The following is a 14327-nucleotide window of genomic DNA, read 5'->3' as shown; positions in this document are numbered from 1 at the left end:
TTTTTTTTTTTTTGCGCGCGGATTACACCGCCCACACACATTCGACCCAGCCTTCTCTAGCTCTTCCTCCCTCATTCATTCACAGAACATACTGTAGTGTACGATGCACACCCCCCTGCGGACAGAACTCAACGCACTGGACTAGCTGGGCGTGTTCTCGAACCGAAGACCGCGACCCATGAGTGCGGTCCTCTTTTTGCATGCCGCATTAGAGCACACACAGTGAAGGGAGCGGCCCGCCTCTCTCGAGGACATATCGACACACCACATGCACAGCCTTTACGTCCCTGTGCTCCTGTAGTAGCTGCATAGCGCACTATCCGGAAGACGGTAGATCGAGGGGGAGCAAGTATCTCAGCCCGTCTCTGGCGAGGGTCTAACCGGAATTGTCAAAGAAAGGAGAAGGTTTTTCACCCACATTCACCTCTTGAAGGTGTCAGATCAGCGACCATGTCGTTGGTCATCATTGTCGAGAGCGCCAAAGGGTTGCCGAACGTCGAACGATTCGGCAAAATCGACCCTTTCGTCGAGCTGAAGTTTGCAGGTAAGTCATGACAGACAGGCGGAACAGAGAGAGGTACCTGGTACTACTAGACTAGTGGTAGTCATATGGAGGAGCACGAACGGAATTTAGTCGTAAATAACGACTTTACACAGGTCCTAGAAAATAGACAGCACAACAATACATAATTATTTTTGTACACTTTAGAGAAATGATATGGCTACTTCGATATCCACAACCAGTGCTGTCGGGTGTGTTTTGTTTAGGAAGTTTTTGTAACAGGCATAAATTAAAAAACGAATCTAGCCAGAGAGTCTCTTTCTGTGGATGCTATTCAGTATTCTCTTCAGTCAGGGGCCATTCCTCTACGTACTGCACATGTCACACGGGTTGCTGAATACTGTAAAACGAGAAATGTTCGCGTGCATTTTAATTTCGCGAATTTCGCGAGCGCGAAGATTCACGAAATTAAAATGCACGCGAAAGTTCCTTTCTACACTATATGCATTGAATACCAGTTCCAGTTCGCGAAAATTTCATGCCGCTAAAAAGGTCGTCGGCTCCCATTCGCAAAAAATTCATGCCGCGAATATATCATGTTTTACAGTAGCTGAATGCATCAGTATAGGCTATTGAGCAAGACTCTGTATACTCCAGCAGTGTGAATGTAGCTAGACCCTAGTTTAGTTTGTGTAATTGAAACTTGCACGGTGTATTTCATTGATGTATAACATAACCATTGACAGCGAAGTGTTGAACTGCTATTGTAAAAGTTTGGGCCAAGTACACATTTTGTTGATTTATATCGTACTGTAGTATTGCAGTAAAATACTAAAGGTGGCTAGTTTAATGTTTTATTATTCATTCAACAGCTTTGAATGAAATGCTCTCTCAAAGTTTTGCAAAGTTCTTGATACAAATGCTCATAAATGCATGAATACAAATATTTCTCTTGGTCAACGGTATATGAGTGTACAAAGGATACGACTGAAAACAAAAAAGAAATAGAATTTTTTTCTACACAGAGCAGTGACTAATCATGTGAATGTGTCTTGAAGGCAGAGTTGTTTACTTCCTTATTTTTTGTGTTGATGTTTGTGTGTGTGTGTGTGTGTGTGTGTGTGTGTATTTTTTTCATTATTTAACTTGTGTAGGACAGGCTGATTTTGCTATTTAACATACATAAATCTCTTCCTGTTGCAGACACCTGCCTGAGTATACTCGGGACTATAGCAAATAGTCCCGAGTATACTCATGGACTAGTCCTCAAATGGTTAATTTGGGGTGGGTGTAAAGTCACTAGGGTTAGACTTCCCTATGTCCCCCCCCCCCCCCTGCACTAATCTACCCACCCCTAGCCAAATGTGTGGGCATGCATGCATCATCCGTGCGTAAGCTAGGGTAGTGTAGATTGGCATGGCAACTAGTTGGGGTAGGAAGTCTTTCCATCTCTTGTAACCTGAGATGATCAGCTGGTGTTTATACATTTTTATTGATCACATTAAACCAGTGACAAGACACAGCTCAAAGTATGAATAATAACAAAGTATAAGATTAAAAAACTAAAGACTGCTTTAATAGAAGAATATAAATGCTGCTTGTGAAAAAAATTGTTGAAAGTTATTGTCATGTTATCTTTCATCTTCTGTGCAGGTACAAAGAAGAAGACGAAGGTTATTGATGACACCACTGATCCATCATGGAATGAGGTAAATATAGGAGGTTAATTTTATAGCTGTTGATTCTTTTATATGGAACACGATACTAGAAATGTGTGCTAGAGATGAATATGGAAATGATGGGATCTTGTGAAAATCTTGTTTAAAGGGGAAGGCTAGTATCTGATCAGTGGGAATCAGTGGAAATGCTGGGAGATGATTGTTCCAATCCTTGTGGGATTCATTCAAGAGTTCATTGTATATCTATTGTTGTGTGAAAATGATTTGCTTCAGAACGGTCTCCTATTCAAGTAATGTGCAGATTAATGCTCCGTCACTGACCAAGGACGCTAACCTGGAAGCATTAAACTGCACATTACTTGAATATGAGACCATTCTGAAGCAAATCATTTTCACACAACAATAGATATACAATGAACTCTTGAATGAATCCCATAAGGATTGGAACAATCATCTCCCAGCATTTCCACTGATTCCCACTGATCAGTTACTAGCCTTCCCCTTTAAACCTTGAAAAAAAGAATGGAATGTATGCATAGTTACTGTACCTGCTTATACATGTGTATAATAATACTTAAGTCTTAATTTGGAAAAGGAAATAAAAAAAGAATACAGTCCATGCATACCCACTGTCTGAATGCCATAATGTCAAAGTAAATGGGTATATTACGTTACAATGTTATGGGCTACTAGGTAATTCAATAATGAAACAGATTTAAGGAAATTTGAAATGTAGTGCCAACCATTTGCACAATTGACAAAACACTTAAAAGAATGTGATTGATAGACCAAATGAAATATTAGTAGAGAATCTATTGTGACTTGTGTTTTTACTGTAGTTTCACTTTCATGTTATATGTATAGAGTCTTCGTAGATCAGATTAAATCAAGCTGCAGAGAATGTTTTCATAAATTATTGTGGATTTTTTTTTTTTTTACCTATTCAGTGTCAGACAGTTAAGTTGGGATCACAATAAAACAAATTTAATGTTGCCACAGGATCTATTACAAACGTGTGGTTCATATCAAAATTACAAAGAGGGCAGTCATGCACAGCTATCGAATAAATAATGGCTAGGGACCCTCACAACAGCATTTTTCCCCCCTAGCACTGTACGTCTGTATGGAAGCTTTAACGTGGCCTCGTGTCTGTGGGAGGTTTATTGTTATTATGGTAACAATATGAGAGTGGCATATTATTATTTAGTCTGTGGTGGACTGAGCTGTGTGAAATAGCTATTGATGCATGGCGTAGGATGATGGAATTCAGCCTGTTGCTATGTACACCCACAGGATGCGAGCCGATAAAGATCATCCTAGGTGATTTCATTACCTTTACTGGCAACCATCTGATAGATAACTGACTGGCTCTGTGGCTATTTTTATGGTTGTGCAATGAAAAAAAAAGGTTCTGCTGCCTCAAACTGTTAGATGATGAGATATCATTTACATGTTGTTGCCTTTTGATAGGATGGGAAAATATTCAATGAAAATTCACTGAGAGAAGCAGTGGTTGCTACAGTGACAGAGGTTTTGAGGGTTGTAATGTTATTGCGGAGAAGATCAGATATCGAAACTTGCAATCACCATGACAGCAGGTTGGGTACAGAGTGAACTTGGCTGTATGTTAACATGCATAATACACAATGTTTGTTTCAATACAAAACACTGAGGAAATGGTTTAATTTTTATGTTCCTTTCAATGCAAATAGTAGTTGAAACATAATTCAGTCTTCTCATATAAAATATTTTGTATTGAGTGAAAAAAACAACATTTTGATAGGAATGAGGAAGAGGAAAAATCCGTTGCCTTCAGATTGTGCTGTAATTTTCATAGTCTTTTGAAACTGGCAGGAAGTTATGGTTGAGCAGAATTCAAGGTTGTCAGTTATAATGAACATGATGTCAACTTGACTAAACATTGACAATGATTTTGATAGTGTGGACAAAAAAAAGAAAGAATAGAAAGCTACAGCACCAAAATTGTTCAAACCCACACCAACTATACCTTTAATTCTCATGCTGTATCCATGTATGCTTTGTTTATTATTTTTGAAGGAGAGGAAGGATTATAGGGTGGAGTACACTATTCAGCAGTGAAACCTTTTCACAATAGGCCATCAAAACTTTCAGGACGGTGTGTTAACATCACAAAGGTTCAAAAGAAGCCAGATCTGTAATCCACTATTAAAGTGCAGTGGTACTGGCATCTAGCTCTATGTCTTCATTGTCAGATGAACTGAATCTATAAGTTAAAGGACAAGTCTACCTTCATATACATAAGGATTGAAAGAATGCAGCAATATTAGTAGAACACATCAGTGAAGGTTTGAGGAAAATTGGACAATCTGTTCAAAAGTTACGAATATTTTAAGTATCTGCGCAGTCACTGCTGGAAGAGAAGACTACTACAGTGTATGATGTCACATGCGTACAACTATATAAGGAAAATAAAAAGAGAATTTCACAAAACTTAACTTTTTGAATAAAATGCAAATTTCTTCGACTTGCTGCTGACGTATAGGGTAATATTATTCCCCGTGCCTTCTGAAAGAGAGAAGTCGAGTGTTCTTTTGTTATGCGAGAAATATGGAAATATGTTGAATTTTCTTTATTCTTTCTTTATATCGTTGTACTCATGTGACATCACAAGCTATAGTAGTCTTTTCATCCAGCCGTGACTGAGCAGAAACTTCAAAAATTCATAACTTTTTAACGGATTGTCCAATTTTGCTCAAACTTTCACTGATGTGTTCTACTAATATTGCTGCATTCACTCAACCCACATGTCTATGAAGGTGAACTTGTCCTTTAATAACCTGGTAAGCAAGCGGCATGGATACAATGTAGGTGTTTCCCCCCAGTTTCTTTACCATTTCTGTCGAAGAAAATAATAATCACGAAACCAGTGGACCTGTGTGACTGAGGCAAAATGCCTTGGAACTCCTGTGGAATGCAGAGGTTCAAAGGTCATGCATTAATGGAAATTGACTTTGCTCAGTGGGCAGCTCCTTTATCAATGGCTTGTAAGTGGAGGCTTTAAGAAAGAGCAGCCATTGGAATGTGGAAGTGGGTGGCTTTAAAAGTGGTTTGCTTTATGTGAGTCTGTAAACAGCAAAATTGTAATTTTTTGGTAATATTTCATGTGACTTTCAACAGACCTTTTGTTCAAGATTGCCTATGTACCTCTTTGAACTAATGAAATTGAAGATAATGTGTGTAGAATTAGGCAAGTTTTGGCTTATGAAGGAAAAGAGTGTTAATGATTATAATTATCCCACTTGGCTAGTTCCTGAACAAACCAAAGAGAAAGACATGATTTTGAATGATCAGAATTAAAATTCGCAAAGCTGATGCAAGTTTATTTCTCAGTCAGTATCCATGTTTAGATTATTAGACATCAAACCTAGTTATTATATGTAAAATTATGTAAATTGGGAGGGCATTTATTTTCCTTTGATACCAGTATAGTTTTTAATTTTTACTTATGGACTTTTCATATATCGTATATGCAAGTGTAACTGATGGACCTTTTCATATATGCATATGACTGTAAATGCCAATGCCACTCTAGGAGATAGCTCGTACATCACCATTGAAGGATTTCTGACTAGAAGGGGGAAGTTCTCATATATCAATTTTGAGTGCAATTGATTTCCATGTCAGGCAGGAACACTCCTCTCAAACTATAAATGAAATGAAACATTTAAAAGTTGAAAACTGCCATCCACAATTGTGTAATAATGTGCATGCATTAGATGTATGGATCTCAGTGCATTTTGTGAAGAGCAAAATGGTGATGTCAGGCAGACAATACTGTATACGCCGAATATTTCGCGATGTTTATTATTTTCGCGAATTTGGTGAGTCAGCTGCTATTAGTGAAATTAAAAACACACGAAAATATTGACTCTAATGCCGATATGACTGTGATGTACGCGTACATTTCTCCGTTCAGTACAAGACTCCACGATCGCGAATTTAACCACTCGCGAAATTGTCGGGAAGTCCCAATTCGTGAAAATTTAGACTCACGAAATATATGGCGTATACAGTAATAGGATGACGATGAGGAAGAAAACTGAGACAGCACTTTTGTACCACAAATGCTAAAGTGAAACTGAAATGAAGTGTAATTGGGGAAAGTCAGCACAAAATTGCTGGTATATGTGCATATTGAAGTTTGATGGAAATTTTGTGTATTTATTAGAGCACAAAACAGTTGGTAATGTACAAACAATGTATCTCTAGTGAGATTCAACACCTGTAGCTGGATTCTTCTTGTATTGCAGGGTAATATGAGAGAAAATCTTGATAGGAAGCTCATGAAATTGGAATGTCATGGTGTGCATAGAGCAAACACACAAGAGCTGATGTGATCATACATGTATGATACTGCAATTGGCAAAGGTCACACATCACCAGACAGCCACAAATTAAACCACAATGATCTTTTTTTTCGGTGAAAATAATAGAAAGAAGAAAAAATCAAGGGGGAAACAAAATCCAGTCCTGTTTCATAATTTTCTTTGCAAAATCTCATATTCAGCATTTATGGAGCAATAACCACAAGCATGTTCATGTATTACAAAATGCACTCCTCTGTGTATTGGCCGGATCGAAAGATTATTTACACATTCTCTTGCGCTCATAAATTTACAATGCCTATAGACTTTATTGGCAAGCCCACCCCCGTCTGGTCATACTTTTTGCTTGTTTTTTTGTCTCATTGTTTGTTTAGCCACCACTCCCGCATCAGTCAGCATACATTCTAGGTCCAATATGAGCTGAGAGATTTATTGTGAACAGTGTGGAGAGTCAAGAGGGCGGGCTATGTACATTGTACACTGCAAGTTCGATCACTCAAATTCATCTGTAGAGCTTAAAGATAATATAAAGTTTTGGTACCTCAAAAGTTTCCCTGAGTTTCCTTGTCTTAGTTTGTGTTTCAGGTTAAAGTACCTTTCATATAACTAACACTGCGAGACTTACATGTACTCGCCCCAAAGTGCTCTCATGTCTTAGTAATCATGCAATAATGGTTTCGTATCAGAGCAGAGCGGGCTCTGAAGAATTCGAACGAGCCGTTAGTTTGACTCGACGCGGTACTGCGACAATCAATATGGATACACGTATTGTATGAAACCATTATTGCATGATTACTAAGACATGAGAGCACTTTGGGGCGAGTAAAGTCTCACAGTGTTAGTTATACGAAAGGTACTTTAACCTGAAACACAAACTAAGACAAGGAAACTCAGGGAAACTTTTGAGGCACCAAAACTTTATATTATCATTAAAGTTGCAAAGCAAGATGTCTCTACAAAATGTGTGGCAACAAGTAGAGAGAGACCATTCCTCATACAAACAGTAATGAATTTGCCTGAAAATTTAAGGAAAAAAGGTCTAAGACAGAAAAGGTGGGATTGTGTTATAGTCAATTGTGTAGACCTTTTGTGCCCCACAGAATTTGAATAAAGTGACATTAAACAGATTGATAAAGTACTATATGTAACTTTATTCCCTTCACATGGTTTCTGAATGGCAGTGCATGCTCTAATTCTAGCAACTTCTTCTAATTTCCTTTTTGTAGACGATTGAATTCAACCTCAGCGACAAGCCATTGACCTCGTCCGACTCGGTGGAGCTGGAGGTGTACGACCATGAGAAAATTGGCCGCAACAGGTACATATTTCGCAGAGTATTTTTAGACCTCTGCCGAAAATTTTGCAGGAGGCATTATTTTATGATCTTGTCTTTTTTTCTCCCAGCATAACTTTCAAGGCCAACTCACCATGTACATTTATGAAGTTATGATTTTTAATGACTCGATATGCATGAAATTTAATGAGCTTAGAAGAGGGAAATTTGTAAAATAATATTTGGCAAACTAAAGAGTGATGAAGAAATTGAACTGATAATGGGTGGTAAGACATTGAGAGCTGTGAAGATGAGAATTAATTAAATGATCATAATTGGATCGTGGAGAAAAGATGCCTCCGTCCCCACCACAAAAACAGACAGACGTAATTTCAGATGGATCGCAGATTGTTCACCTTACATTTTCCTCTGCCCTCAGTTGGTATTCAGAGAGTAACAATAGTGACAACAATGATCAGAGAAAGTAGCGACTCGGCAAATCAAAAGAATTTATCAAAAACATAAACAATTTACCAAAAACAGTGTACAAAAATCCCAAATCACAAAGCAATCACAAATTAATTCAATATTCAAGTTTTTTTGCATACTTCCTTGTTGCGAGTTTCTGTTGCAACCACTCATTCTTAAAGTTTGCTATCAATTTATCTGACATGGCAGTGACTAATATTTGTCTCCCCCCCCCCCCTTAAAAAACTGAAAAAAAAATCTTTCCAAGCTGAAGTCAAAAAAAGAAGTATTGAAAGGGGATTAATGAAACCCTCAATAATAGACCACAGTATGAAATGTACATGATATATTTTGGTAGACATGAATAAACATGTTCTACTCTGATGAGAAAAGTGCCATGTGTTCAGCTCCTGTCTACAGACCTAAAGCAAAGATTTTAAGGTTCTGACGAGTCACACATAATAATAATTATAACAGAGCATCGATGTTGACAACATCAGTTGAAATATATGATAAAGGCAGCACCCTACTTTCATCCTTTCATCCCCCTCCCCCACCCCCTTAGAGTAGCAAAGATGAACTGAAATTGTAAAGTTTGTTTATAAGTTTTGCATATTTTAACACTCTTCAATTCCTGATGTCACTCTGAGCCTGAAAGAGAGATAGGAAAAAAAAGCAATATCCCCACTTTTCAAACTTATCATTGCAACAACATAAGCAACAACTTCCCGTGGAAGGTGGCAACTTGCATCAGAATAACATGTGTGGGATCATGGATCGATGTGTGCCCATCTGCCATCATTTGTTTTCAACGAAAAGAGTTCTCACTTTACCCGTGTTGGCAAATATGTGGATAACATGTCTGCAAATATTGAGGACAGAGAGAAAAGAATAAAATGCTCTTGTTTTTACAATGTGGCTCGTTGTATTTGGAATACATGCAGTGCATTTCAAAATATTGAAGCATCTTGTGTGCTGCAGCACAGTTAAAGGTTGATGAGGTCGCCAAACATCAATTTTCTGAGTTTGGAAAATTAAAATTCACCAGAAACTAAAGGGCTTTTTACACTTGTGTTTCTTAACCCCGGACTTTCTCTGACCCAGGACTATCGTTAGTCCCGTACCAATTTTTTCAGCTTTTTACACTCGCCAATTAGTCCCGTACTATCTCTTGTCCGGGGCTAAGGAGAAAACTGACCTTTTACACTCGTATTTCTTAGCCCCGGACTTTCCAAACCACATGAATATTCATAATTATGCTGTGTACTGTACACGTACGCGCACGCACCGGCAGCACCTGATTACCTCGTTTCTGATTGGTCAGCGTCTCCGTCGCTTAGCCCAGGATTATTTTTTCGTTGTGTTTACACTCACTTGCTTGGCACCGCAATTGCGGTGCTAACCCATGCTATTTTGCAGGGCCAGATAGTACTGTACTATCGGTGGGGCTAGCCCACTTTGGCAAAAACGAGTGTAAACAGAAAGTGGGCTAAGGATAGTCCCGTACCAACGGTGGGGCTAAGGCCCCCCCCTTAGCCCCACCGTTGGTCCGGGGCTAAGCAAAAATTTACAAGTGTAAAAAGCCCTTAATTCAGTGTCTGTATAGTTTGCATCTATAGAGTGCTGTAAACAACTACTGTTTAACCAGAAACATTTGCAGCATGAAACTTTTATGAATTGGAAACGACAGCCTTTTGTGTGGCATGCGACTTGTGAATTGTCGACGGTGAAAAAAATTATGAATATACTACATACCTGGTAACCTGAAACGTAGATGTCGCGTGCTGCTATTTCAGTAAATGTACACCCATGACAATTCATTGTTTTGAAAAAAAAAAAAATGCCTCGATTTATTTTATTGTGTGTTGATAATAGTCCTTGAACACTGGTAAGCTACATTGTGTAGACCAAAACTTTCTTGTGCATTTTGCTTTTGCGAATTGTGGCTCCTTGCAAAATTTGCACACTTTTCAAAATTTCTGGTTTTACAGCAGCACATAGTTTATTAGACAGAGATGAGTATAGCAGTTAATCTATTAGGCCTTACACAGTAACTCTGAGTGCTGATTTTAATGATATTCAGTGACTTTCGAGCCCTCATAATTTTACAATGATTTCTAAAGGGTTCTGCTCTGGAAACGTCCTGCGCTTCGGTCGGGCAAACCGTCCTGTCACACCTGTTGCTAGGTTGCCAGGTTTGCTCCCTATGAGGGAGATTTCCTGTCCAGTAAACTCTCTGCTGGAAATAACCCATTTTGGTTTTTGAAGGGGCACCTGGGGTCGGCTGGCCATCCGTCATCAACCTTCCCCCTCCGATTGTATCAATATCCGTCTCAGCAGACTAGGAATAGCTCATTAAAGTGTATATGTGTGTGTGTGTGTGTGTGTGTGTGTGTGCGCATTTATTGTTGTTTTTGTTGTTGTTATTTTGTCCTTTTGAGACTTCACCTGACATTTGCCTTCTAATTTTACTCTGAAATGCTCCTGTCCAAAAATGTATTATGAAATGAGGCCCTGTGAAGTGGCATGTTGTATGAAAGAAGAGTGACTGTAATATGTACAAGTGTATTCATATCGGAACACTCTGTCATCACCTTCAGCACAAAACTGCCAGAGATATTAATGCCATTTGAAATTGATAGGCTTACAAAACTAGGTAACAGTGAATGACAGATTCAACTCTAAATCAAGAATGCCATGATGTCATTAATACCACCCACTGTTTTCAGCAATATTGGGCATGTTGATACCAAATGCCATCTGTCAATATTTTTTTTTTTCTCATCACCATAGAGACTGTGGATTAAAGGGTAATACCTCTGCAATTAGCAGTCACAACCTATTCTCTCATAACAATCTATGCCAATATGAACCCATCATTGTTGTTTTATCAATGAAAACAAACATTTCACACTTGAAAGAAAACCCAGAGCAGTTTTTACTGATTGCAACCTTCTATAACAGATGGAATGTGATATTTGCTCTTCAATTCCACAAGGCCACAGGAAGAGAAAACAACATCAAACAAAGAATTCCCCCAATCACATCTTCCCTTTACTTGCATAAAATGATATGATATGAATGATATGATAAGTCAACAGCCACTTGATCACAGAGGAAACATAACTTAGTAAAACATGAGATTTCTGAGTTGTATTAGCTAGATATTGCGTTATATTGTTATTTTCTTACTCATTAACTTTTGTGTGCTGTTTAGTATGGCGAATTATATTCTTTATAAAACCTGTCATGGTCAGTGCATTTGAAATCAGTTTTGTAAACAAATACATAGGATTTATCATTTTAAAGCTGAAGAAAAATAAAACCAAACACTGAGCATAACCAAAGCCTCACAGATAAGTTAAGAAGGGCCTTAATTACTAGCATTACAGTTTTTACCAAGACCAATGCACATGAATGGATAGAGTTTCTACGACTAGTGTAGCAAAGAACAAAAAGCACAAAAAGGAAACCCATAGAAATAAAGTGACACTGTCATGCAAACTCATTTTCATACCCCCAACTGCCTGTTGAAGCAAGTTTCTTTAAAGAGGAAATCCAGTCCAAGTTAGTCTGATAAGAAAGAGTGAAATCTTATGAGTACAACGGTAAAAAATTTGACTGAAATCGGATGAAATATAAGGAAATTATGACGTTTTGAAGTTTTGCTAATTTCTGCAAAATAGGTCCTGTACAGTGGATGTATTATGCAAATAAGTGAGCTAACCATGTCATACCCTCATAATTTTCCATTAATCGTGTAAAAAAAAATGACGAAAAATTCAGTGTTTCTGTTATTGCAGTCTGAAAAATGATGTTATTCCCAGTTGAGTAACTTCAGAATTGTGATCAGTTAGATACACGAGGATTTGAGTCTCGGGCATAATTACATTTGAAAGAAAAACTGTATATTTAAAAAAAAAATTTACAAAGTGTATGGTAGTAAAGTTGTGAGGGAATGACATGCTCACTTTGCCATTTACATATTGACTGTTCAAGAACTGTTTCCCCCCAAAATAGCGAAACTTCAAAGTGTCATAACTTCCTTATTTTTCATCCCATTTCGATCGAAATTATACCGTTGAACTCATAATATTTTACTCTTTCTTGAATCAGACTAACTTATATTTGGACTGGATTATCCCTTTTATATTCATCTCATAGAGTAGAGGAACTTTATTTTAGTAGTCTTTTGAAAAACATGATGTAGTTTTTCCCTTTACAGCACTAGTATCACTCAATGATATGTAATGCCTCTGTTGGATTGATCTATGACACACACATATTATAACACTTTATAGGTGCCATGACTAACCCCACCTTGCCTTTCTTCTTAAACCAACTTCATGTATACTGGACTGCTTCGTGTATCTCTCATACCTGCAGAAAAGAGTAAGTTTATCATATCAGAGGCTGGATCAGATGTCATTTTCATATTTTTTTCAAACATCCGGTGCAACATGTTGGCAGAGCTCATTGAGAATTTGCAGTCACAACTCCTACATGTATGTCGAAGCCATGCTCCCCATGCTCCACATTCAAGCAGTATGTGTGCTTTGCTGTCAGATATGACCATTTGATTGTGAACATTCATGTGATATTAAACAGAAAATGCTAAATTCAGTTATTTTCCCTGCATACTCCTCCACATTTTTATGAGTCAGAAAACTTGATTTGAGCTCATGTCATGTGATGTTTCATCGATAGATAATTAGTTTCTTTTGGCATCCTTCCAGTGTGAAGATGTGTGAAGCTGTGTAGGAAGTTTTACTTGTACTCTGAAATGTTCCAGTCTAAAATAATATTAAATGAGGCCCTGCTTTAAAAGTAGCACTTTGTACGTGTAAAAAAGGTGACTTTATTAATCGCTACACCGTGTTATTACATTTTAGCACTGATATTAATTTCATTTGCAATTGATAGGCTTATAAAAACTGAAAGTGTGAAGCTGTACAGGAAACCCACGCACTGATGCACTTTTAGTTTCTTTAATATATCTTCAAAGATTTGGAGGTTATACTGTAACTGGATGCACTTTCAGTTTCTTATATCTTCAGAGATTTGCAGGTTATACTGTAACTGGATGAGTAACAACCTACAATACATTAGTTCCTTTTGCACTCACTCTGTAGTGCAGTAATTATGGGAGGTGGCATGTATGCAACCAACAACATCAACAAAAAATGAGGAGGAAGAAAAACAAGAAGAGAAAAAGGAGAAGAAAGAAAGAAGGAAAAAGAAGGGATAGAAGAAACATGATCTATTAGTGTAGGAAGTAGAAGGATGGAAAGAAGGAGAGGAAGATGAGAGAGAAAGAAGAAGAAAAGAAAAAAAAGAAGAAGATGAAGAAAGAGGAGAGAGAGAAGAGGACAGTATTCAAGATGGGATGAATAGAATATTACATATTTCTTTTAATACACTGTGTGGTTATTTCATGTTCTTTTATCAATGCTCATCAGTTCTAACTCTATTTCCTCATTTTCTTTTCAATGGCAGCACATTTTGTTAGAGCATTTGCGTGCGTTGTATCATACCACCACTGCAGATACATGTATGTATATTTTTTTGTGCATCTGATATTTGATGACAAAGAACTTTTGCAAACTCCACTACTATTGCATCTGCTTGGGGCCACCATCACATTGCACTTTATGACTTCATTCGATACTTTAAAATCGTCCTTGTTGATCCTCTTTTTAAAAAAAAAAAGTGAATTGAAATTTGAGTCTTTCTTTAAATCATTACAGTCACCGTTGTCCTCTAATGTTCAGTTCATGACCATACAGCGAACAGGGCCCCTGAGTACACTGTACACAGTATATTTGTATGATGTGAGATGATCCAGTGTATCCAGAATAGTCTCTTAACCTCACATGAATTTTTTTTTTAAGTTTCTGCACAGTCACTGCTGGATGAGAAGGCTACTACAGTTTATGATTTCACATGAGTAGAACGGTGCCAGGAAAATATCAAGAGAATTCCACAAAATTGTTTGATAAAAAGTATCCATTCCCTTGACTTGTTTAAATACTGAGGTA

At 37.6% G+C, this 14327-nt stretch overlaps 1 protein-coding gene across 1 annotated transcript in view; it reads left to right on the top strand.

The window, feature by feature from the left end:
* The first annotated feature begins 230 nt into the window (after positions 1-230).
* The window catches only part of LOC139731998 (myoferlin-like), a 200052-nt gene continuing 185955 nt past the window's right edge, over positions 231-14327 (top strand). The window contains exons 1-3 of the mRNA XM_071642871.1: positions 231-544; positions 2156-2211; positions 7775-7866. Of these exons, the coding sequence (XP_071498972.1) occupies positions 451-544; positions 2156-2211; positions 7775-7866 (242 nt within the window). The 5' untranslated portion in view covers positions 231-450. The remainder of the gene's footprint in view (positions 545-2155; positions 2212-7774; positions 7867-14327) is intronic.

This window comes from Diadema antillarum, unplaced genomic scaffold, assembly GCF_040938485.1.
Source record: "Diadema antillarum isolate AM-2024a unplaced genomic scaffold, OU_Dant_1.0 seq00000392_RagTag, whole genome shotgun sequence".
Taxonomy (NCBI): Eukaryota; Metazoa; Echinodermata; class Echinoidea; order Diadematoida; family Diadematidae; genus Diadema; species Diadema antillarum.
This window is presented reverse-complemented; position numbering and strand designations above follow the sequence as displayed.